The sequence below is a fragment of the Sceloporus occidentalis genome, unplaced genomic scaffold (genome assembly GCF_023333645.1).
Source record: "Sceloporus occidentalis isolate IW3139 unplaced genomic scaffold, rSceOcc1.0.p SCAF_113, whole genome shotgun sequence".
Classification (NCBI taxonomy): domain Eukaryota; kingdom Metazoa; phylum Chordata; class Lepidosauria; order Squamata; family Phrynosomatidae; genus Sceloporus; species Sceloporus occidentalis.
Window position 1 is genome coordinate 2,483,032 of NW_028317093.1, and position 25,608 is coordinate 2,508,639.

The window sequence follows — 25,608 nt, forward strand, 5'->3', positions numbered from 1 at the left end:
TAATCTTAGAAATGGGAAAATCCTAGATAGTTTAGAGAAGGGCTAGAAGATCTTGTGTTTTCTCATGTGTTCCAGATTAATTAACATTCAATTACCTTAAATAGCTCTCTCAGGATGGGTTATGCGTGTGTAGATATGCTGATTAAAATGCTTAGTCGTGGATAACTTGACCTGGATAAAACAACAGGAAATAAACTCCATATCATATACACCATGAATGGTGTAGTGGTGATTTTTTTAGCTTTTTTTTTCTTGACACTCAAGAGGCAATTTGATGCAGCATTTTTTTCAGAAAAATGTAACAAGCTCAGTTCAGCTTCTCATGTTATGGATCATATGCACTTAAATATGTGATGTATTCTCATTCTAAGTTGTAAATTGTATAAAATAGATGAGTTCTGCCCGTTCATAACCCCTCTGTTTAGTGCTAGCCTGCCTCATGTGTGGCTAGCCGTGTCTCTCCAATAAGGAGCACTTGAGGGAAACCACTCGGTGCCAGCCCTGGGAAGTCCCTATGTAAGTGTAAGATAAACACATCAAATAGGATAGCATTAATACAACATAACATAACCTGCAAGTTTTATATCACTTAACTTTATATTGTTTATACATTTTCACTTAAATTATTATTTATTGTTTTATATAGGACCATCATATATTGATCTAGTAACAGGATTGCTTTTCTTATAGATGTAGTATTGGGAGGATATAATATAACCTGTCAAGCAAGTGTTCACCTGGTTCCTTCAAAACAACCTCATCACACAAATGTTGAATTCATATATGATGAATTTCTGACAGACAAAATGTAGGGCACTTACTTAAATATTAGCCCATCTTGTGGTTACAGTTTCAATGCTCGTAGACCGTTTAAAGGGTCCCTAGACCAGAAAAAAAACAAAAGATCCTGCAGCTGATTGAGACATAGAAGGGGTTAAATATATTAATTTGAAATTCCAATTATCTGTTTGTGCAAGGCCCTACAACAGTAAAAATGTAAATCCCTCTTTGTACATGATAATTTACTTGGTGCTATTCTGCCATCTACTGTTTATTCTCTTTTTCAGCACATTTATTTATTTTCTATGATGAAAATAGTAGATGTAGGAAATGCGTTGAACCACTAGATGGCGACGAAGTCAATTCCAACTGTAGGTTGCATCAACTTAATTTGAACCCTGACACCTAAACTAATGATTGATAAAATAACTTTTTATCCAGTTCTGTTGTATGCTCTAAATTGAAATATTATATAAGCCTTGTTCCTATGATTGTAGATGTATTGTATATTGTAACTCACCATAACACTCTCTAAACAAGTGATAACATAGTACAACTTGCAGGCATGTGAAACAAGTTGGCACACTAACCCCGGGTATGAAATGAAATAGCTTGTCTCAGAGCCTTTTTCTGGCACATGTCTGCACATTTAAAATTAAAGCAAAGCAGTCTTTTAAATAAACTCACTTATTAGTATTGCAAATATATATTATAACGTTCAGTACAGAAGTCATCTTACTTCTCAAATACATAGAATGTTTGGTCATCAGAATATAAAAAATAAAAACATAACTTTTATTAAAAGTCTGAGAAACTAATGAACTAATTAACCTATTAAAAATCAAAATAGTGATTGGTTGTTTGAAGAAAGAATCCCTAGTTTCCAAAACATATCAGTGCTATAGCTGTCAACAGACTCAACAACTCTGCCTTACTTAAATATTAGAACAGTCCTACCTAAAATGCCTGTCTAGCGAGTAACTCAATAATAGAAAACTAAATTGGGGTCCTACTGATCTAGTAAGTCCTGTATAGGAAAATATAATAAGCTATGCCTCTACACCAAAGTCCCCCTACTCGAAAGTATCATATTCCACTGTGCAGACTAGTAGACTTTCAAACTGTGTCTGAACTCTGTCTGCAAGGAGCTGTCTGCTACCTATACCTGATAAAAAGGTCTAGCCATTTATTAGTCACTGATTGATAATTACAGTAAGTACACAAATGCAGGTCAAAACACACGGGAGTCTGCTTACTAATGCCATGGACAGACAAATGAAACATACTGAATTAACTTGAAATACCAAGAATTATGTTGATATTGTTTCGACTTTAAGAACATTGATACTGCTACTAAAAGTTTTAGTATACGTAAAGGTTGTTAGTTGCAATTTATGTAAAGGGAGAGGGGAGATGTGATAGAAACATTTAAATATATAAAGGAATTTAACAAAGTACCAAAGAAATGTTTATTTCAAAAGAGGAGAAATGTTAGAACAAGACGCCATAATCTAAAACTAGCAGGTCTGAGGTTTAGCTATAATGTAAGAAAGTTTTACTGTACTAAGAGGGTAGTAGATAAGTGGAACAGCAACCCAGCAGAAGTGCCAGAAGCTAATGTTTGTGTCTTTAAACAGGAAAACAGGGCAGACTAGATGGTCCAAATGGCTTTCAAAGTCTTTTTCTGTCCCAGGCCAACCAATATAGTGAAGAACTGCTGGTCCAGGCAGGCTTGGAGTGATGTTTGGAGTGCCCACAATTCGGTGTATGTGTGTGTTTATTGTGTAAGGCATTGGGTTTTTTGTGTTGTTACATGGCTATAGGCCAAACCTGTTGTCTATACTTGCATTAAATTTGACAATTCAGTTGTAGACTCCTGCTTCAATTCAAAACGTGCTACATATAACCCAAAATGTCTAAATCGTTATAATTTAACATGCTGGGTACATTTCTTTATGTTATTATTTATTGTTCGCAACACGTACAAGTTGAAAAATGTGTTTTGCCATATATATGGAGAAACGGTTAACAGCCACCCTGTTATTCTTAACATTGTTTCATTCTTTTCTTAGACTTTAAAAACTGCAACAATACTATTGGCCTGTTGCTAGGAGTCAGTCAATGCTCATTTTACAGTCAACACAAGACACCATTTCCAGTTTACCTTTCTACAAGGTGGATAAGGCAAATGACCTTGTCTCATAGCAACTCAGTTTTGAAGAGCAAATTTCTTTAGTCTCATTGCCAAAAAAGGAGAGTGTTCCATCTTTCGCCTGGTAATTTATCAAACTTTTAAAGACTAAAGACTAGTCAATTACAATAAACATGAGGATTTTTTATTCTAAGAGGTAAGTGATATTATTCATGTAATAATAAAATTATTAGAATATTATTATATGTGTAAGCAAGAGAAAGTTAACAACTAGTTAGCAGTTGCCTATAGTGTTGTGCCTACATAATATACATCCTTGTAATATGTTAGTTGTAATGCTTTTGATCTTTTTATATAATAACAGTTAATTGATTATTAATATGTTTTATCTGACGAGAACTGTGAAATGCATTCCTTGCTCGTGCAGCATGAAGTTTAGTTGTTTTCATATAGTAGTCTACAAAATCAGAATATAAATGTGAAACCGACCTACAACCAGCTTTTAATGTATTTGCCAATGCAAGGGGGTAGTTATCAAGCAATAATCCATATCATATTAAATGCTACAATCCAAAGAAAAGCTCCAATGATACTTCTTGCCAATAGATTGTAAAGTGTGCAAAAGCAGGACCCTCTTCTCCTGTACCAGTATGTTTCAATGTGTTAATGTTTTTTGGAATATATTCACTATCCTCTATTGTAATAGTTGATATGGAATCTGCTGGCGATATATAACTAAACATAATGCCATTTTTCCAAACTTCTGTTTCTGTCCTCCCATTAGTATTCTTGAATAGACAGTAAGATGTGTGCCAACGTTGAACTTCATACCACAAATGAGCATCATTGCTTGTTTGCAAGACAATTGCAATTTACTGCAAATGAAAATTTGGCAGTTGAAAGAAGTGACCATTTTGTGAAACCAAGATTCATACTGGAGCAAGTTATCTGGAAGAAACGGCCTCCAGACTTCAGTGTCAAGCTATACAAATCTTTAAATTTGCCAAGAAAATTGGTAGAAGTAGATAAAAGGGGCAAAAAAAACACAAACAAAATGGAAGCACCTAAGCAAGTGAACAGTCTACAAGTGATACTGGATGACCAGCTTCCTAATATTATGAGAAAAGAGAAGTTCCCAAAATTCCAAACAAAATTTAAACATGTTGGACAGTTCGAGGACACCTTGATGTTTGTTAAAAATGGCCAATACCCTAAAGACAAATACAAAGACCCAAAGCTTCACGATTTTAGACAGGTAAGTACAAGAAATGTTTGTGGGGGCTTTCTGTTTAATAGTTACATCTCAAAGTTGATATATGATGGAGTGATTTTGACTGAATACTGCAATGATGACATAACAGGCAAAGTTTGAAGTATCCTTACTTTGTGTGAAATATTCTACTTCTGCATGATCCCTTTTGCCTCTTTAATGCCACCAATGTACAGTGCTGCGTAATATGAAGGCGCTATATAAAACGATAAATAATAATAACTAATAATGTTTTATGCAGCCCAAACCTGTATGAAAAAGCATAGGTCCTAATATACCGTATCCAAAGTGTAATAACATCCAGACATTATAAATAAGCTTCAGTGGTTCTATACATGTTGATCAAAAGAGGTCTTGTAATGAAGCAGACTATCTGGTGGGGCAATTCATTTTGTGTTAAAATGCTAACATTGGTCTACTAAACATGTGCAAACGTCATGTAGGAAATACATGTAAAAAAGCTTGAAACAATTGTTGACCAAGTAACAATCTTAATGTCAGTAGTAAGGAGGTTTGATTGTTTGATTGAGCTTGACATCTAGCTTCCCTAAGAGCTAAAAAGAGCTTTACATTAGGTTTACAGTGCCTGCTGTGTTTATAAAGGTTGTGAGTTACAGCATATGTATGCGGCACTCATAGTTCTGTGACTGGCTTCTTATAGATAAAAGTTTTATTGTAGCACCTAACATGTTTTTTCAGTATGAAACGGGCATTCCTGATTTCAATACAAGTTATTCTCGCGATCCGTTCAACATCAAACTCAAGTCTCAAAATGTAAGCTTTGGTGAGTAACGGTTTTACTCTGTAATGATTTATTAAAGGTAGGTTGATGAATAATTACACAAGGGTGCATACCATTGATGTGTTAATTAACCACTGGGATATGCATTGGTCTTGCTGCTTTATTACACCTTTGGAAATGTAAATAACTACCCAAATTTTACTGGTTATCACTATTGCTCAGTACACCTCTCATACTAAGCATTCCAAACCAAGGGTCTCAAAGTGGCGGTGGTACACGCAAGGCTACCTATAGGGGAGGGCTGCCACTTTTTTGGACCAAGAGGTATGCCAATCAAAGAGTCCCACCAGCCCCACTATAAAAAACATGCACACATAAACGCCAACACACACTACACAGACTAACACAGACTTACTCTGACAACCACAGTGACTGTGAAGTAAGGTCAACCCTCGAAAAAGAAAAAGGCATTGACATACTCAACACAGTGAGTGAGTGAGCATTAGCGCAGAGATCTATGTCAGGTATTTCTCAGGCACATTCTAGTTTCCCTCTGACTACTTTTACATTTTAAAAATACCACTGCTGCATCTGATGGACAATTTCAAAAGTCTAAAAGAAAACTGTGCCATGCATTCTGATCAATACATCTGTGGAACTTGTGCCACTACACTTATTGCACAGATTTTCGTGGGATGAATGTCTCTTTCAGCATGTACTGCGATAGCCGAGTTATACTATGCAATATGTAAAAATCTTATCACCATAGTAACCAATGGAATTGTCAAGTGTGCAGGAACATTCCACTGGTTGCTATGGTGGTAAGGCCAGGCTTTCAGACTTTGCACTAGAATTCCTAGATTAACATATACTTATCTTAACCTTGCGTGTTTTGAAGTCTCGGTGCAATTATTTTTTGGTATTCCCCCATTATACATTAAACTTTGTTAACTATATTATTATTGTTGTTGAATATTTACCATTGGAGTATTTATGAGTCATTGAAACTTTATGTTCATGGCATTGAAAGAAACTGTAGACTCACTTTACACCCCATGAAATCTTACCTGCAGCATTTTTTGTAGTTTTTAGTCAAATGAAGATCATTTTATTCTGTAATAAAATGCAAAGGTGCTGATGGCTTCCTGCTTCCCAATCCTGCGGTATATACGTATTTAGTACTTCAGAAGAGGTAGTACATACTTGGCCTCATGTTCCTGTTGATTGTAGCAATACAGCAGTGGCGTCGGCAGGGGGGGGCCAGAGGGGGCCATGGCCCCCCCTAAATCATGCTGTGCCCCCCGGTGTGCCCCCCCAATTGAAACGCCGTCTTTTTTTTTTTTTTTTTTTAATAGATCCGGAGGAGAGAGAGAGAGGCGCCGAGCGGTCGCTGAGGAATAAGTTCGGCGCCTCTCACTCTTTTCCGCGACCGCGAGGCCTCTGCCTTGGTCGCAGTGCCGGCATTTCAAGCCGAGCGCCGGTATATGATGTCATATCCGGTGCTCAGCAATGAAGCCGCGCACACTGCGGCAGAACCAGGAAGACAGAGACCTCGCGATCCCGCCGCTGGACTTCTACAAGCCCAAGGTAAGTGAACTTCAAAGGGGGGGGAGGAGGGTAGAAAGTTAGGATGGGGTTAGAGAGTGAAAAGAGGTAGATAGGAAGTGAGAAGAGGTAGATAGGGATACATTGGGAGGGAGAGAGGGGGTAGATAGGATAGATTGGGAGGGAGAGGGGGTAGTTAGGATAGATTGGGAGGGAGAGGGGGTAGTTAGGATAGATTGGGAGGGAGAGGGGGTAGTTAGGATAGATTGGGAGGGAGAGGGGGTAGTTAGGATAGATTGGGAGGGAGAGGGGGTAGTTAGGATAGATTGGGAGGGGAGAGGGGGTAGTTAGGATAGTTTGGGAGGGAGAGGGAGATATTAACATATATTGGCAGCAGGGGCTAATATTAATATTAATTGGCAGCAGGGTCTAGTATTTATATTCATATTGGCAGCAGGGTCTAGTATTTATATATATATCGGCAGCAGGGGCTAATATTAATATATATTGGCTGCAGGGGCTAAATTTATATATATATTGGCTGCAGGGACTAATAATATATATTGGCAGTAGGGGCTAATATTAATATATACTGGTAGCAGGGTCAAATATTAATATATATCGGCAGCAGGGTATAATTTTTATGTATATCGGCAGCAGGGTATAATATAAGTATATATCCGCAGCAGGGGCTAATATCAATATATATCCGCAGCAGGGGTTAATATTAATATATATCAGAAGCAGGGTGTAATATTTCTATATATTGTCATCAGCAAGAGCTAATATTAAAGAATGAGAAATAACTGCCTAACGTGTGTGTGTATATGTGTGTATATATATATATATATATATATATATATATATATATATAGTGTATATGTACCGTTTTATAATTGGCCCCCATACTTTGGTTCCTGGCCCCCCATGTGCCCCCCCTAAATATGAAAGCTGGAGACGCCACTGCAATACAGTATATTCAAATAAAGAGTGAATGAGCGATACGCAGGAAGATTGAATAGAAAATATAATTGAATAAGGTCTAATAGAAACCTAAATAAACATACATCTTGTCTGTGATGCAGGATAACAAAATGCCTATTGTATGCATGTTTAAACTCCCTCGTTGTACTAACCTGTACTGTTTATGACGGGAAGCTGTTCCATCTATGAATGAAGTGGTAAAAAAATGGGAATTTGTGATTTAAAGTGTGTATATATATATATATATATATTATACAATGTGTGTGTGTGTGTGTGTGTGTGTGTGTGTGTGTGTGTGTGTATATATATATATATATATATATATATATATAATGTGTTTATGTGTTTCTTTTTTCTCCCAGTTTATGGACACTTACCAGAAAAGATGACTAAATCATATGCTAATAATTTTAAAACTCATAAACCTTCTGATCCTACATGGGATTCAACTCTAATACTTCCGAAGATTCCTTGGCCACCTAAATCTGCATCATTTACGGTTGGTGAATTCTATTTTACTACATTGTATCAGTATGCTAATTAGTATCATAAGGCACATTCATCTGTGATATATTTAACAACATCCAATAATTAGCCATTCTGAATAGAATTAAATGACCAGTAATTATATGAGTACATATTCTATGGGGAATCGATCATTTAAAGTAAAACTAAACTTTTATTTTGTTGTGATTCTTTTTTTTTCTATTCAGGAACAAAATTAAAATCTAGGTAAAGAATACCAATAAAGCTATGTGTTATAATGTAATGTTGTTATCCGTCAACACTCCCTATGTCTATACACTAGTAATCAGCTTTTCAAGAGTCGTTATAAGAGTAGTTTTTTTTGTCATTCATCGTTTTCAACAGTTTGGTCCACAGAATTACCAGCGGAAAAATCTTATTAATGTCGTTTTCATTGTCACAGAAATAAAATATATTGATTGTTGTGACAGTACTTTTGTTTAGGTACAGGCAGTTCCACATGTTAACAGTAAAATTGCTAATATCTATATATCTACATTCTGATTTGTTATTAGAAACATAGAAGACGACGTGGTGTGTACACTGCATTTATGGATCGTGTTGAAGAGAAGTTTACAGCAGGACAACAATAAATGTATAATTAAGTTGACAACTGTACAAAGCATGGTTGTGTATCTGTGTAAGAATATTGTCTGGTTCAATAACAACAATAAAATAATATTAATAATAATAATAATAATACATAATGACAATAAAACCAGATTTTCTTAAGTAATTCATTAAGTGTACAAAATATAATCTTAAAGCATATAAAATCTTACATTAATCCATGTGTGAGATCTTTATCAATATTATGGTACCCAAATATAAGAATAAAAAAGATAATATAGGGTATATAGTTAGAGCTGTAAGTTATAGAACTATATGTCATAGTCCTGCTTTTGATGGATTTTAATGGTAAGTGATTGGTGATGAAATGTAAAAGTTTTGTAGACACCAAGACTTCTGAGTGATGAGTTTATATCATCTAAAAAGATCATCCTAGCAAGACGATTGACTTAAAAGTAGAGAGACTAGCCCTGTGGCACATCAGCAATCACAACTAGACAGCTGTTAGAGGAATTCTAATATTTTCACTAGCATCTGGTCACACCAGCCTCCATTAGAGAATGTTGCATTGTGTTTAGGTTACTCAGTCAGTAATCCTCCCTTCACATGTCCATCTCAGACTAGATGATCAGTCTCACCTTTCATATATTCAGCATTATAATCATCACCAACACAGCCCTTCTTGATGGAAATGTTTCCAGGCACGCAATACCCTACCTTTATATAATATCCTATCTTCTCACAAGGTAGCTAGTTGTTGCCTGCTTTCCACTTTCATACACATGTAAATCCTCTCTGTTTCAAATACCTTATGTCTAAATCATTTTTATTGAGTCCACTCATACTATAACCCCCATCGCTACACAGACCGGTAATGAATTGCTTCCTTCTTCACTTTCCATTTTACTGTTATAACACATTCTGATCATTATTTCCGTGTCATTTGAGATAACTTAATAAAATAAATGAAACCAACACAAAACATTGTACATACATACATTTTAATATATTTTATTATATTATCATACAATGACAGTTACTTTGACATCTTGTTAACCATTATAAGAAAACTTGCAGGATAAAAACATGGCATAATAGGCAGAATGATAGGGTTTTTAGAAAGATAGACAAAGAGCTCGGCCTCTTGACTCAAATTGAGATGTATTCACAAAAGGGACATATGATAGGAGTTTAAAAAGTATTGGAATTTTATCTCTCTTGTTTCAGTATTCATGATGAAAGGTTAACATTTGAAAGTTTATTCAGTGTGAAAGGCTAAGCTGGCCCTGCATAATGCATAATTCAATATGTAAGAAGACTTTGAAGAAACCTTGCTGGAATCGGCTTTCCATGATCTATGGTGAAGTTAGTGAGCTGAAACACAACTGCTGGCAAACTCCTACCCACAAACCGTTTAGTGAGTAGACTCCATTACCATCTTTTAACACTTGGGAAAAAAACCCTGTGTAAGAAACTTTGATGAAACCATTGCTTGAGGACTGTCCTACAGAACATTAAGAAGCAAATGCAGAGTTTTTCATTTTTCCATTTACCTTTATTTTTTTCCATTCTTCTGGAGATGTGTGTGTGTCAGGACTCGGGTGATCAGGTCGGGTAGGAGCCCATGCGCAGGGGATACTTGGGGTTCAGTATGTAACCCACGGTGCATGATTATGCAAACAAAGACACCACAAACAGAAATCCAGGTAATGCAGTGTATTTCATGTATATAACAGGGCCAGCAAATAAGGGTAATATAGTCTAAGCAAGTAACCGGACGTATGGCGAAATAAAATACAGGTAATAAGTCTTTTGGCAGGGAGCCCGCTTGGAAGGGCGCAACAGACAGAGAGCCCGCTTGGAAGGGCGCAACAGACAGAGAGCCCGCTTGGAAGGGCGCAACAGACAGAGAGCCCGCTTGGAAGGGCACGAAAGGCACACAGCCCGCTTGGAAGGGCACGACAGACAGAGAGCCCGCTTGGAAGGGCACGACAGACAGAGAGCCCGCTTGGAAGGGCACGAAAGGCACACAGCCCGCTTGGAAGGGTACGAAAGGCACACAGCCCGCTTGGAAGGGTACGAAAGGCACACAGCCCGCTTGGAAGGGTACGAAAGGCACACAGCCCGCTTGGAAGGGTACGAAAGGCACACAGCCCGCTTGGAAGGACACAAAGCAGGGAGTCCACTTGGAAGGACACAATAGCAGGGAGTCCACTTGGAAGGACACAATAGCAGGGAGTCCACTTGGAAGGACACAATAGCAGGGAGTCCACTTGGAAGGACACAATAGCAGGGAGTCCACTTGGAAGGACACAATAGCAGGGAGTCCACTTGGAAGGACACAATAGCAGGGAGTCCACTTGGAAGGACACAATAGCAGGGACCCAGGAACAGTACAGGTGCAGAGCCACAGCAGGAAGGTCCATAGACTTCAATACAAAGGCCCTGACTAAAGGGCAGGGCAGGTTCATAAAGGCAGGGTAATCCAGGTAATAAGGCCCAGCTGGATGTAGACTAGTGCTCAACCCAGGTAACAAGGCACACCTGAGTTCTGAGTGCTCCAGAGGGTGGAGGGTGGCCACTAGTGGTTGCAGATGTAAACACCACAGGTATTAAAAAAGCCATGGTTCAGGCAGCGAAATATTGGTTCCTGACAGTGTGTCAAAACCTTGACTATAGTTGAAGTTGTGTCACAGCCTTTGATTTAACTGGGGGGGGGACACCTGAAGCAGTTATCAGTGACTTCACACAATGGCTGCTCTTGTGGGGTTTCTATAGTAGTTTCCTGAAAAGGCAAGCTGTTATGATTCATGGTCTACTGGTTTATATAAAAACTGATTTTGTTATCTGTAATGATTTCTTTCAATCTACCAAATAAAACAATTGAGCTGACTACTTTGCTGTTAATATACGAAACCTTCATCGTGTCTATAGAAAACATCTACTTCGTGGCAGTATTAAAGGCGAGTAGTGATGTTTTTTTTCATGGTATTGGTGAGGCAATATAATAATATGATGAATACATTTAAAAAACAATTAATTTTAACCATAAGCAGAAATTATATAAAAACAATGCTCATATTACTTGAGGTTTATTTGAAGTAAATGAATGGGCTCCATGGAAAGCCAACAGCTTGCTCTCTAGGTATTCCTAAACTGTATCTACCATGTTCTTCAGGCAGCTTGAGCACTGATAAATGGGTGCTATAGGCTAGAAACTGCTGTAGAGCAGCACTCGGGCTGCCCAATTTATTTTTTGGTACTATTATTTATTATTTGTTATCACCATTAGGTTCCAAGGGTGATTTTTACAATTCATCCATGTGTAACATGTATCACAATTTTATTTAAGAATACTAAATTGTTGTCTAACCTTCAAGATCTCCAGGCCTCTAACTTCTACTTATTATCACGGCCAAAAGGGCCATTATAACAATAATAATAATAATTTATGTTATACTATACACAGAGCAAACAAAAAATGTTATTAAAAATTAAAATGAGATTGGTGTCCAGAGCTGCCTTTTTACCTGGGCAGAAACATATAAGCAGGTAACTGAAGATTTCAATAAAAGCTTCTTAAAAAAAAGTGAACCGCAGAAATTTATTAAAATCATTGCTGTCTAACAAGATGCATATCCCCCTTCAATGGGTCCATCTGCCCATCACAATGCACAACATCACAGTACCAAATGCATTGCTGTCCTGAAGTCATTTTCTTTACATTTAAGTGTTCTCATTAAAAGGGAGAGTCTTATGAGTTACTTGTTTTCAAGCAGGTTTATCTTTAACGTATACCATAGCTAACTGACATGACATGCTGGACATGAACAAATGAAGATTTTTACAGATGAATACAGATAATTGTACCATGTACTCACCTGTTCATCTACGTTTTCTGATGCTTCAATGAATCATAAACAGCAGGTTTTGTTAACAGAAATGCTCTCAGATCCCACAGTGCAGGCAGTGCTAAGGAAAGCAGCTCCATGACAGGTAATAAAAATTCTCTGGTCACAGAACTGCTCTCTGAAGCACCATTTGCAAAATACACAACATGTTTTTTTATGCACATACGTCAATTGACGTTGGACACCAACCAGAATGAGGCTTTGAAACCGGTTTTCCATCTTATATAAGACCTGTTCACAAAAGGTAACTGTTAGCATTCTTGGCTGCCATTGGTATTGTTGCCAAGATGTTTTGTTTTTTTTACAATATATAATGATTGGAGATTCGAAAAACAAAGGCCAAAGAAACTCATTATCTTCCTTAACACCATATAATCAACATATTTCATTATGTCTGATACAATGATCGTTTAAACATAAGATTGGGGACTGGTAAACACATATTAAAGAATAATTATGTTATCACATAATATTATACTTCATATACTCCTTAAAGTTTGGTATGTATAAAGCTACCAAGGATGGGATTCTAAGCAATATGCTTCATACTGGTATCTAAAACAGACATTGATGACTGAAGATGGACATTCCATTTATACCAATTTCTAGCATTGGTCATAGACTATATATATAAATGCCCACAAAGAGCTGATACTCTTACCAATTTATTTTAGCATAGTCCGTTAAAAATTGCAACCAGACTTCCCAAAGCAAGCCTATGTGAAAAGCCCTATGGCTCATTTACGATTTGACCATCCAATAGATAGTAATCTCACATGGGAAGGACTTTCTTCACCTTCTGTGCCAATATGTCTTATTTTATGTAAATGTCATTTTTAATTTCTGTTTGTATTTATTAAGAAAAATACAGCTTTACGGTGGTGTCCAACATATCTTAATAAGAATTATTTCAGCCATTTATGTTGTATTTTGTTTCTAAAAAAAATGTCCAATTAAGGAGGCCTTCTGGTGACTCTTTAACAGGCAAGTAGTTCTTGGCAAAGTTGAACCTCTTGCTGCAGAATAGTTGGGTAAAAAGATATACTGTACATCCAGGCATAGAATATACATTTCTAGCAATTTCTAAACTATTTTGCATATTTTTTAATATCTGATATTTCCTTATAGCTAGTGAAACATTTTCTCATAGGAAGGCACAAAGTATAATTAGATAAGAATATGATTCAGTGAGTATAAAGGGTGCTCTAAAGTCAGTTAATAGTACTGTTCCTACTGTGCAGACTGACAAACAATCTGTACCTCTGAAGGATAAATTATGGGTTTGAAACACAAGGAGTTTGAGAAAGCTGGTGTGAAGCATGGACTACAGATATGGAGAATCGAGAAAATGGAGCTTGCTGAAGTTCCTGAGAACCTTTACGGAAGTTTCTTTGTGGGTGATGCCTACGTGATACTTAATACTGTAGATCGAGGACTCTACAAACTGTATAACCTACATTTTTGGCTTGGTGAGTATCAGTGTGAGCTTAACGTGTAGGTAATGTGTGGCTAAATGCATTAAAAGAAGAGCACACACCTTTCATTATAAATGTAATTGCAATATTGTTAACTGAAAACGAGTAATGATGAAATTAAATATGAATTGTTCTTGATTACCCTGAAACAAATATTTTTTTTAAGATAAACAAATAAGTACAAATACATCTAAAATATCATATTTCATCTAACAGAAAAAACAGTTAACTGATGGCCCTAACCACCTCATTATTATTATTTTTACTAACAATAATAATAATAGTAATAATAATTAAAATACTAAGGGAACTAAAATATGTTTAATTGGACAAACTCAGCTGAATTTTTAACACCTTATTAAGTTTGCCAATCATATACAAATATTACATATACAAAGCTTTTATTTCACGTCACTGTATTTTTAACACATTTACTTTATATTAGGAAATGAATGCACCCAAGATGAAAGCACTGCTGCAGTCATATTCACTGTCCAGCTGGATGACTACCTGGGTGGAAGCCCAGTCCAATATAGAGAACTACAAGGACATGAGTCCAACACATTTCTTGGTTATTTTAAACAAGGCATTACGTACCAGGTATAGCAAAAATAAACAGTTTATTTTGTAGCCATTCTTCTGTAATGATATTCTCATGTACACGCAATCTACTAGACATAAGGCTTTCCGCAATAGACTTTGAATATTGGACTTTAGTCCCAATATGCACAATCCAGAAATTTCCCTACAATATTTATTTTATCAGTTGTTACACTTACACATACACACATTCCCTCTAACACACACTTATACATACATACTCATGGCAATACACATACACACTCATACTAACACACATTCCTTCTAACACACACTTACACATACACACTCATTCTAACACACATGCATACCAACTCACTCCCTTGCCCCTTTACTTGTTTAGAGCCTATTACAAGGCTTGTGAGGGGCACATAACATTGTATTAGGTGTTCCTGCCACATTCTTGCCTCCACAAGTGGGCTGGTGCAAGTTGGACTGGCCCTGTTTGAATAATTTTCTGGGAGGGCAATTGGTCACATGCTCCCCCATGCCAGCCCCCCCCCCACAATGGGCCACTCCTAGGACATTTCTTGTGCAAGTGTTGAGCTAGCCCTGTGTAACAACATTGTTATTTGGGGAGACATCTTTCTATCTCACAGATTTAACAATGCATTTTACAGGGTAATCCATGTTTTCTTGCCAGAGATACTTACAGAGATATCCAGGTGCTGGATGCATTGAGAAGTTGGTGAGTTAAATGGTAGCTCTCTTACAAACTCACCTGCTGAAAAAAAGTCACAAACACATTTGCAGCCTGTTCATTTAAGGGTTATTTATCCAACCACAAATCTACAACTGCACATTTTGTTACTACCTTATAATGTAAGCAATTGCAAATATATTGTAGGCTGGTGGTATCGCATCTGGGTTCCAACACGTGGTGACCAATGACGTCAGTGCCCAGAGACTTCTTCACATTAAGGGAAGAAGGGTCATCAGAGCAACTGAAGTCCCTTTTAGCTGGTCCAGCTTCAACAGCGGAGATTGTTTTATCATTGATGTTGGATCTGTAAGTAAACTATCATGTTAGAATATACAATAGTGAATTTTGCAGCAAAAATATTTAATGCTTGCCTTTGCTGTATTAGTCTAACAAGTCTAATTATTAGCTTGATAAAATAGGATCCATAGAATTTCATGACATGTAAGACATGTAAGATTTTCAAGTGCCTCTGAGTTGATATCCAAAATACCGGTCGGTGGTAATCCTTATCTGTATGGGCACTGCATTTTATAATCTGTATATACCGTATAATCTGTATCACGTGTGCATATCATCAGCAGTATTTATGACACCTTTGCTGCATTTATAAAAGAGTTTAGATATCGTACAATGACTTTATATGGTTTAAAGTTAGGAAATGTAAAGAACCCCTAAACCTGAAAAACATTATTTTTTAAACTAAATAAGAATGCATATTAAAGTGTTGACCTCGTAAAATAAAGTTTATCTGGTGGATCTTTGCTTGTGAAGATTGTGAACTGATATAGCATGTTAGGTTTCAGATTTCTTAGTATATGGGGTACAAAAATAATATCACAACTGGTTTCTTTAATCAAACAGTCTAGCTCATGCATCACCATTATTTTTAGCACTACACGTTGAGCTAGCTGGCCTTTGCTTAACAAATTCATAGGGTTTTAACGTTCTGTAATGTGGGTGAGACGCTATATTCATGCTATATTCCTTCGGCTGTCTTTATTTTTTTCATTAGCACATTTATCAATGGTGTGGCACTAAAAGCAACAAGTTTGAGCGTCTGAAGGCATCACAAGTTGCCACTGGAATTCGTAACAATGAAAGACAAGGAAGAGCTGAGCTGACAATTATAGAAGAAGACAACGAACCATATGTTCTCACAACGGTAAGATCAAAATTGACATATTTCCTTGTACATTGAGACATGTGTTATCTATTAACTACAAACTAACCAATAAGTCAACGTGAAGGCCAAAGTTTAATAACACTCACAGATTATTGGCAGGAATTATTAAATTAATTCTATTTTTCAATAGTTTCCCCCACTTTGGTGGCATCTGATTTGTGCATGTTGTGGAAGAATATGATGAAATAACCTCAGGACATGAAAATGTCCTGTAAATAATTCCAAACCAGTAACTGATTGGTTGGCAGATAAAGATGGTTTCATGAATGAAAATATCATATTGTATGCAGCTTATGAATGTAATATTATGGGTATTTATATGAATACTTGGGAAGACTGTGGATTTTACCGGGAGGCTTTGGATATCAGAACTGATTACTGAGATTTCAGTAAGTGTATTTAATGTGCAGTAACAGAAGGCAGTGGACATTTTTATATTAATAGTAAAGTGAAAAGGGAAACCGGGATTAATATGTTACATGTAAGTATACAAACTAGGATCAACAATAATTGCCACAGTTAATTATGCATTTATCAGCTACCAATAGATTACTGGACATTGCTGATTCTTTAATGTCCTCTCAAAACACAAATATTTTTTTAAGTAGGAAAAGGGCACCATAGTTCTTAGTCCCAACTCCCCACTTAGAAAAAACACAAAAATAAATACACCAGGGGTAAAATGGGTAAAATGGGTAAAATTGGGTAAAATGTATTTTACACCTAGATTGTTTTTCTTTTGAATATAATCCCCCAACGTATGTGTGTTTGTGCCATATGCTGCATAATGTCAACCACACTCTGTGTGTAATTTGTACATAGAATTTCATACTGTACATTGAAAACATCTACTAAGGGGTGGCAGGGCTTTTAAGAAAAACATTTAGTTTAAGTTGTTTTAATTATTTGGCCTGGTACATAATTAGGAAAACATGCTTTTTTTTTCTTTTTCCAATATATAATGTAATGTCATGCACCCTTTGTCTTATACAAGCATTTATAAATGCATCAAATTGTAATGAAAATGTCACTGAGAAAAGCGGGAGTTGTTTATACGTTTTTGACCTAAATATATTTATATGAAAAGTGTCCCCACGAACATTTTAATTAGCAGGGTGGTTAAAAGCATGAACAGGATCAGAGTATGTTTATATTTTACTTTTTGTTATTTATTTTATGTAAGATCTTGAAGCATTCTTGGTGACAAAATGGTTAGAATGAATTGAATACTGCAACACTGCATAGTGCAACAGAATTGTTGCTATACAATATGAATCATTGATGCTTTATAAGGTCTGTTAACATCTTATACATTATTACATATATTTATGTAGATTTTAGGTCCAAAACCACAGTTACCAGATGGAGATGATGATACTGATGAAGTTGCTGATGTCACCCACCGAAAAAAAGCAAAACTGCATATGGTAAAATGCAAAATACAGTGCTCTATCCAAAGATAATTAAGTTGACTCAATGCTCCTGAAGTTAATCATACTCAGAAAATACCGGACATTCACTCTGTATACAAATTTGCAAAGCAATTCAATGTTGCTGACTACACGCACAACATGTTCTCAGTCAAATCCACAGAGCCTTATCTCAGGAGGTGTATTCACACTAACACACACACACTAGCACATACAGACACATTAAGTCACATGCACACAGACACACTAACATAACTACATTTACACTGGCACACACCTGGGCACTCACACTTACACACATGCATATAGACACACACTAGCATACCCACACAAATGCTAACATTTACAGACGCACAGACACCCACACTAACACACACCTAGACACTCCCACTAACGCACACACACTAACACACATCCTTGTGTTTCTTATTTGTGCCTTCATATACATACGTATTTCCATCCTAGTTCCTGTAGTCCTGTGCCCTTGTTCATATGTACCTTCCTATATGTGTCTTGGTGCCGAGATGCTTTTTTATTATATATATATTTGTATATGTATCTAAATCATATTGTTTTGGTGTTTATATTTCTGCATATTATAGGTATCAGATGCCAGTGGATCAATGGAAATCACAGTTGTTTCAGAGGAAAGTCCCTTTTCTATGTCCATGCTACTGACTGAGGAATGCTTTATTCTGGACAGTGCAGACAAGAATATCTTTGTGTGGAAAGGTAATGTTGTTTCTTTTTTTCCAATGTAAAGTATATTGAGAAACAAATGCTAAGTTAGATTTTCAAGTAAAATCATTTTATACATTTAAAATGTAATACCAATTTGAATTTCAGTTTCAGATATGTTTTTTGTTTTTATGGTTTTGGCGAGAGTGATCCAAAATAACATTTAGAAAGATAGGAGGTAAATATTTTCTACTAGCTCTGTACCCTGTGAGAGGTGAGAAAACATCTAGCAGAGTGGCATTAAAAATATTATATCTTATGAAAGTGTTTTTTTTTCCCCACAAGAATATATATTCCAGAAAAATGTGTAATAACTGGACGGGCCAATGTAGGCTTAATGATATATATATATATTCTAATAATGTCTATGCATTTGATAACATTCTATTAAGCAAATAAAAAAGATATGCCCTGATTTCACAGTTGATTATGTATTTAGGTAAGAAATCCAACCGTGAAGAAAAAAGGGCTGCATTAAAGACAGCTGAAGAATTCATTAAGAAAATGAATTACTCCGCTACCACTCAGGTATCTTTTGATCAATTTTCAACAGAATAAACCAGTGGTGTTGCCTTCAGGAAAGGAGGTAGACATCCTGTCATTTTTTAAGGAATCAATGTGCAAGACATATATATATATATATATAGATATATATATATACGATGTCAAAAAATAGAGTATTGCAGAGTATGCGGTGATACCTTTTTTATTGGACTAACATAATATTAAAAAGACAAGCTTTCGAGAGTTATCCTCCCTTCATCAGGTCTGAAGCAATACTAATCAACATGATAGAGGTTACAACTTAAAACAAGTGATGGTGTAAGGGGGGGGGTTGAGTGGGGTGTCGTAAATAATAGGTCTGGAGGTGAGAAATGCAGAGAGGTAGAGAGATAACCCAGGGACAGAACAAATAAACTTAGGGAACCAATAACCACAGTAAAACATCAAAGATAACAGCAATTAGACATTGGATGACTAGATGAAGTTCATATGAAGTTCTGGTAGTGTGTAAGGAAACCAGAATCCACATTAAGTCCCTCTTTTATGGTGTTAAAATGTGTAATCATTTTCATCTCAAATGTTTTTCTTTCCTGAGAGTCTCTGAAATTTCCTTTGAGTACTTTAATTTTTAGGTTTTGTATGGAGTGATTGTTCTGTGTGAAATGATGTCCTACCGGGGTGCAATATTTCAATATATATTATATATATATATATATATGTAACACTGATTGAAATTTCACACATTAGTCTAGAACTTTGATCTAGAAAATAAACGTTGATGGGAGTTGAGGGACAATAATGAATATAACGTAATGAATGACTGTTCCTTTGACTGCGGCATACCTTCATATTCACATCTTACCTGGGGTAATGGAAACGTAGTGTCTTCTCAGTGTCAAAAATGTAGACACATATTTTCTAATCACCTTGGACACTAGTGCAAAAAATGACTCATAATGTCATTGACACGGAAGAAACTGTATTAAAGCACATGCACCATGATTTATTTATTTAAAATGCAACTATCTGATTTCATTTTAGATAATAATATTGCCAGAAGGTGGAGAAACTCCAATTTTTAAACAGTACTTCAAAGACTGGAAAGACAAAGATCAAAGTGTTGGGTTTGGAAAAGTAACCACTAAGGGAGCTATAGCTGTTGTTGAGCAAATTCCATTTAATGCAGAAAAGTTACATGAATCTTCAAAAATGGCAGCTCAGTACAACATGATAGATGACGGGTCTGGACAATGTCAGGTATTTTGATATCATACATAACATTTGTAATGATATTTTTAGAAGAATTTACAGGGAAATGTAAATGAAATGTGAAATGTTGCCTTATTCTTTCTAATCTTGAACTTCAAATATTATATGTTGTAAACTGTGATATACTATACAATCATAGATGAACCAAGATGATTAGTAACATGCTTATCAGACTCTCATGCTTCCAGAAAACTAGCTGGCTGGATTTCTAAAACATATTATAACCTTTGGAAACATAATTATTTTTTATTATTTTCAAATTCAAGTAGATATTCTGAATATTTGTAAAAAAAAAAACCAGGCAGATTGGTCTATTATTCGTAGAAATCAAGGTGATTTTTGTATAATTTTTGTATAATTTTAAATTATTTAATAATCGTAGATTCATTTTAGAATTCTTAGATTTGGACAAACCAAGCATGGCGTATGAGTATTTTATTTATATTTGTTTAACTATAACATATGTTTATTATTGTAGTTGTTGCCATTAATGAAGCAGAATTTTAGTTTTCTGTATATTCCAGATTTTTGGTATATAATGAACTGCAATGTTTGCAACACATTATAGAGACTAATTATTATTATCTGTGACACTTGTACTGAACTTGCATTTTATGTATGAATTAGATATGGCGTGTTGAAAGCAATGGCCGTGTTCCGGTAGATCCAGAGACCTATGGACAATTCTATGGAGGAGATTGTTACATAATAATGTATTCTTGTGCAAAAGGAAACATAATTTACACCTGGTTAGTATGACAACCTTACAGGAATCTTGGGGGAAAAACTAAAGTCTCATATTAACATGAAATCATGACCGAATCACTAAAATCATTAAGAAGCTGACTGCGCCCTCTGGTGGCAATTTATAGAAGTATATTACAATTACTGCACAATAAAGGCGTTATACTTAAAAGGGCAGTCTTTCAAAAGTGCCAAAAATTGAAAAATGAGAAGGACCAAGATACAAAAAGAGAAAGTGAGAAGAAGAATAACCAAAACACAGTAATCTTATATTTCAACCATAATGTAAATAAACTGATAACTAAAGAAAAGGATTCACATTTATTTAAGGAATTGGCAGTGGTGAGTACACAAAATAATAAAAGCCATTTTTTATACCATGATTTTGGTAGATGCCCTCTATATGTTGACTATATTACCTGTAGGATGAATAAGCAATACTTGAAATTAATGCGCAACTTAAATGGTCAAACATTCTATGTGTAGTCAGGGTAGACAAAAGTAAAAAACAAAGAAGCATCTTTCAGAGTCCAATTATCTTAATGTTTGATTTTTATAATTAAATTGCACTTAACATTTTAGTTTTGATTTTTTTTCAATGTGTTTGCATCCTCCGTTTGCAGAAAAAGAGGTTGATCATTCTGCAGATAGAAATAATATGACCACTTTCTCAGCCCAGACTCCAATTTTCTAATGTTTAATATTTTATTTGTATAGGCAAGGAACACATGCAACAAAAGATGAGATCACATTCTCTGCCTTTCTAACAGTTCAACTGGATCGTTCCATGAAAGCTGGAGCTACTCATGTATGTATCACTGTCTATCTGAATATAAGTAAGATCTATCTAATTGCACCCCTAAATCTGCACAAACAAAATGTTTAAATAGTATGTCCTATACATTGACCACTGCAATCCAAATGCAGACAATAATTACACCAATTAAGGCTGTGCTGTTCCTAATAATTGATCTCATTTGTTGTAGACTCGTGTTTCCCAAGGAAAAGAGCCCCCACATTTACTCAGTATCTTCAAAGATAAACCCCTTATCGTATATAAAGATGGGACCTCAAGAAAAGGGGGCCAGACACCTCCACGACCCATACGACTCTTTCAAGTCCGAAAAAACTTAGGCTCAATTACCAGGATTGCTGAGGTAAAACACAATTTAATGACAATTTCCACTTTATTCTTCGTACTTTTTTTAACCCATTAACAACCTTAGGAAATATTATTACATCTTATTGAAAATGGCCCAGATGATCACTACGCTGTAGTAATGCCTTCTATAGAAAAAATGACCTGGCAGTAAACTATTTCATGTAACCTACACAAAAATCTGAAGCAACTCTAAAGCGTTTGGGGGAAAAATCAATCTGTAACTGAAAAATACTGGAATCCTGAATCTAAAATATAACTTTTATTAGACCATGCTAAAAAACACTTAAAATATGTCAGATCTTATAGCTCAAATATATAATTGATCCCTGGCATTCCCTAATTACAAAAGAGGCTCCAAACGACATGATCTCGCACTTACACTAACTACATCTATTCCTCCCTAATCCTAGATCAGTGGATAGGTGCACAATATTCCCTGAGATAGAGACCTGACAAAATTTATCAAAGGGTAGAGGGAATCCACTGTAAACTAGTCTAGCCCATAAAAGTCTTCAGCTGCTCATATTTTCTGCAAAAAAAGAAAAATAATAAAGTAAATTCCTGATGCATGTTTCTCACATTGTTGGCTGTATTTGTCAGGGGATTGATAATTCAAAAAATAGTTAAAAGCAAACCTTTAAAAAAGGTAAAAAAAAAAATCATAATTAAGCTAGTAAAAAAATGAAAAATAATAATTATGATTCTTTTGCAGCTTGAAAATGATTCAGCAGCATTGAATTCCAATGATGCTTTTGTCTTAAAAATGCAAAATACCTCTGCCATCATATGGATTGGAAAAGGTGCAAATGAAGATGAAATAAAGGGAGCTGAGTTTTTAGTGAAAGTTCTAAATTGCAAGGGAACCAAAATTGCAGAAGGGCAAGAACCAGGTCTGTATTATTGACAATTGATGACTGTGTTTTGTTATAAATGCTGCAGAGTAGGTGGAACTGTACCTTTAACTTAGAAAACTTTTGAACTTGTGTGACATTACAGATATATTCTGGTCAACTCTTGGAGGGAAAAAGCAATATCAGACTTCACCACTCCTTGAATCATCTATTGAAGATCATCCACCAAGACTTTTTGGTTGCTCTGATAAATCAGGTCGCTTTGTGGTGAGTAAAATTTGCGAGAACTAATAATTTTGGCTATTTATGGATGGACTTGGTTTGTACATTTAATTAATCTATACACTGAAAATTCTGTTTTAGACCCCCCCCCTTAGCTATTTTATCATGTAGAAGCTATGTTGATGCACATGATATATCTACTGTTACTCAGCTCCAGCACTGACTCAGTTCAAGCCATGTTTATCTACCTTTAATATAGTAAACATGTATAACACTAACAGCAAATGATCTGTTTTAGATTGAAGAGGTACCAGGTGAATTTACTCAAGAAGACCTAGCAGAGGATGATGTAATGATGCTTGATACATGGGATCAGGTATTTATAAAAAAAATGTTCCAGGCTTTATAGTAGAAGAAGTATGATGAAGCCTTTTGAAGTGGGTAAAAAAACTAAGAACACAAGGGTTTTTTTTGTTTTTTATTATTTTCACCATATATTTGGTCAACAGTAGTTCAGGCACCAACCATTTTTTCATAATTTGTCTTTCTTCAGAAATCATGCTGATAGATAGATAGATAGATAGATAGATAGATACATAGATACATAGATACATAGATACATAGATACATAAGAAAGATATAGTTTAGAAACACCTTATATACTGTCCGTGTATATTTATTTTCTTGCTGGATAACGTATATGCTTTAATAAAACTATTAATCATAAGAAAAAAAGATGCACTGGATTCTTATTGTTCTTAAGCAGGCATCTTAGGGTTTGCTAATATTACTTTTAAATGCATTGTATTTTATATCTCTAAAGATATTTTTATGGATCGGAAAAGATTCCAATGAACGAGAGAAGAAAGAATCTCTAATATCAGGTAATGAGACACTGAGCAATGTTTACTTGTGTTTATCCTGTCCTTGTAATGAAGCCACAGTGGATATTGTTTCTCTGTGCTGCATTGTGTACTAAAGCAAGGCTGTATGCTACTGTGTCCTATATGTGGACACATTTTCCGCTTTGTTTTTGGACACCAAATTTAATTTCCTGCCCTTTCGGTTTGGATAAAATTCGGGGGGCTTTTTCAATTTGGAACCAAAGCGCGCCACCCAGGGCAGCCTCTCTCCATTTCTCCAGTCGGAGAGAAGGTGTATGCGGAGGCTCCAGGAAGCCAGCTTAATGGAGCTGATAGCCGAAAGAAGGGGACCAAGAAAGACGACAGTTGAAATAATGTAAAGTATATAAAGTATCAAATCCACCACTTGAAATAACCTGGGGTGTCTTGTTTTCAATAATATATTGTTTGATGGGATGTGACCCATGTGGGAATAGGACATGGGTGCAGGATGTCAGAAATGTCAAAATTCCAAATTGAAAAAATGCACACCTATCAAATGTGGCCTTTTAGCCCGAAACATCCCAACAAACCTATGCATGGGTAGTATCACTGTACTCAGGAGGTGTTGCTGAACATCTATGATGGATTCAGAATTACTGTACCATTCCACAACATGCTTACTTATTCTTGTTTATTGCTTGACAGCCAAAAAATATCTTCAGAGTGACCCTTCTGGGAGAGACAAGGAGATTCCAATCACTACTGTGAAACAAGGACACGAACCACCAACATTCACTGGCTGGTTTTTGGCGTGGGACTCCAAGAAATGGGAATAGTGCAATATTATGCTAAAGTATTTATAAACAAATTTGGAAGTGAAGAAAATGTTTTAGTGCAACATCTCCTAAAATGAAACATAAATCATTTAACAGAACAATGTTACTGACAAATCTACATTGTAATTTCATCCCATTTGCTTTCTAATAGCAGATAAATCACATATGTTAATTAATTCTACTCTCACAGAGTCATGCACCAGTTATAAAATAATTAACAAATATTTAAGTATGCAAAATTAATTATCACAATCCCTCTAAAACATACTTGCACATACACTTATGGAAACACACATATTCCATCTAACACACACATGCAGATTCTTGCTGACACACTTCCACATACACACTCAAAAAAGAGTAGCAAGAGTCCTGCCACTCTCTTGCTAGCACACTCCGCACATGCACACTCATACACACATTCTATCTAACACACTTATAAAATACAGATCAATACTAATACACACAAAATGGCACATTCCCTCTAACAAAATATACATATACACACTCATACTAGTACAAACACACATATACACCTAACGCTGTTAAGTATAATGGTATAAAGCA

The 25,608-nt window shown here is 35.7% G+C and overlaps 2 protein-coding genes across 2 annotated transcripts; both read left to right on the forward strand.

Moving 5' to 3' along the window:
• Window positions 1-3,737: 3,737 nt before the first annotated feature.
• Window positions 3,738-8,591, forward strand: LOC149282547 (putative uncharacterized protein C7orf78). The gene is made up of 4 exons (XM_089498116.1): window positions 3,738-4,187; window positions 4,902-4,986; window positions 7,836-7,972; window positions 8,514-8,591. Exons 1-4 carry the CDS (start codon window positions 3,738-3,740, stop codon window positions 8,589-8,591), a joined length of 750 nt encoding a protein of 249 aa, XP_089354242.1.
• A 5,164-nt stretch (window positions 8,592-13,755) lies between these two features.
• LOC149282548 (scinderin-like) lies at window positions 13,756-25,041 on the forward strand. Its single transcript, XM_089498135.1, has 16 exons — window positions 13,756-13,948; window positions 14,400-14,554; window positions 15,402-15,563; window positions 16,270-16,419; window positions 17,775-17,867; window positions 18,473-18,602; window positions 19,048-19,136; window positions 20,154-20,369; window positions 21,009-21,130; window positions 21,843-21,933; window positions 22,112-22,282; window positions 23,000-23,177; window positions 23,284-23,405; window positions 23,659-23,736; window positions 24,184-24,244; window positions 24,911-25,041. Exons 1-16 carry the CDS (start codon window positions 13,756-13,758, stop codon window positions 25,039-25,041), a joined length of 2,142 nt encoding a protein of 713 aa, XP_089354261.1.
• The last annotated feature ends 567 nt before the right edge of the window (window positions 25,042-25,608 follow it).

Excerpts from the sequence above, each read along its gene's own strand:
- LOC149282547 (XM_089498116.1), top strand. The coding sequence starts at position 3,738 with ATGTGTGCCAACGTTGAACTTCATACCACAAATGAGCATCATTGCTTG. Across the intron at positions 4,188-4,901 it reads AGCTTCACGATTTTAGACAG|TATGAAACGGGCATTCCTGA; the intron begins GTAAGTACAAGA and ends ATGTTTTTTCAG. Across the intron at positions 7,973-8,513 it reads CTAAATCTGCATCATTTACG|AAACATAGAAGACGACGTGG; the intron begins GTTGGTGAATTC and ends ATTTGTTATTAG.
- LOC149282548 (XM_089498135.1), top strand. The coding sequence starts at position 13,756 with ATGGGTTTGAAACACAAGGAGTTTGAGAAAGCTGGTGTGAAGCATGGA. Across the intron at positions 21,131-21,842 it reads GGAAACATAATTTACACCTG|GCAAGGAACACATGCAACAA; the intron begins GTTAGTATGACA and ends TTATTTGTATAG. Across the intron at positions 23,406-23,658 it reads ATAAATCAGGTCGCTTTGTG|ATTGAAGAGGTACCAGGTGA; the intron begins GTGAGTAAAATT and ends GATCTGTTTTAG.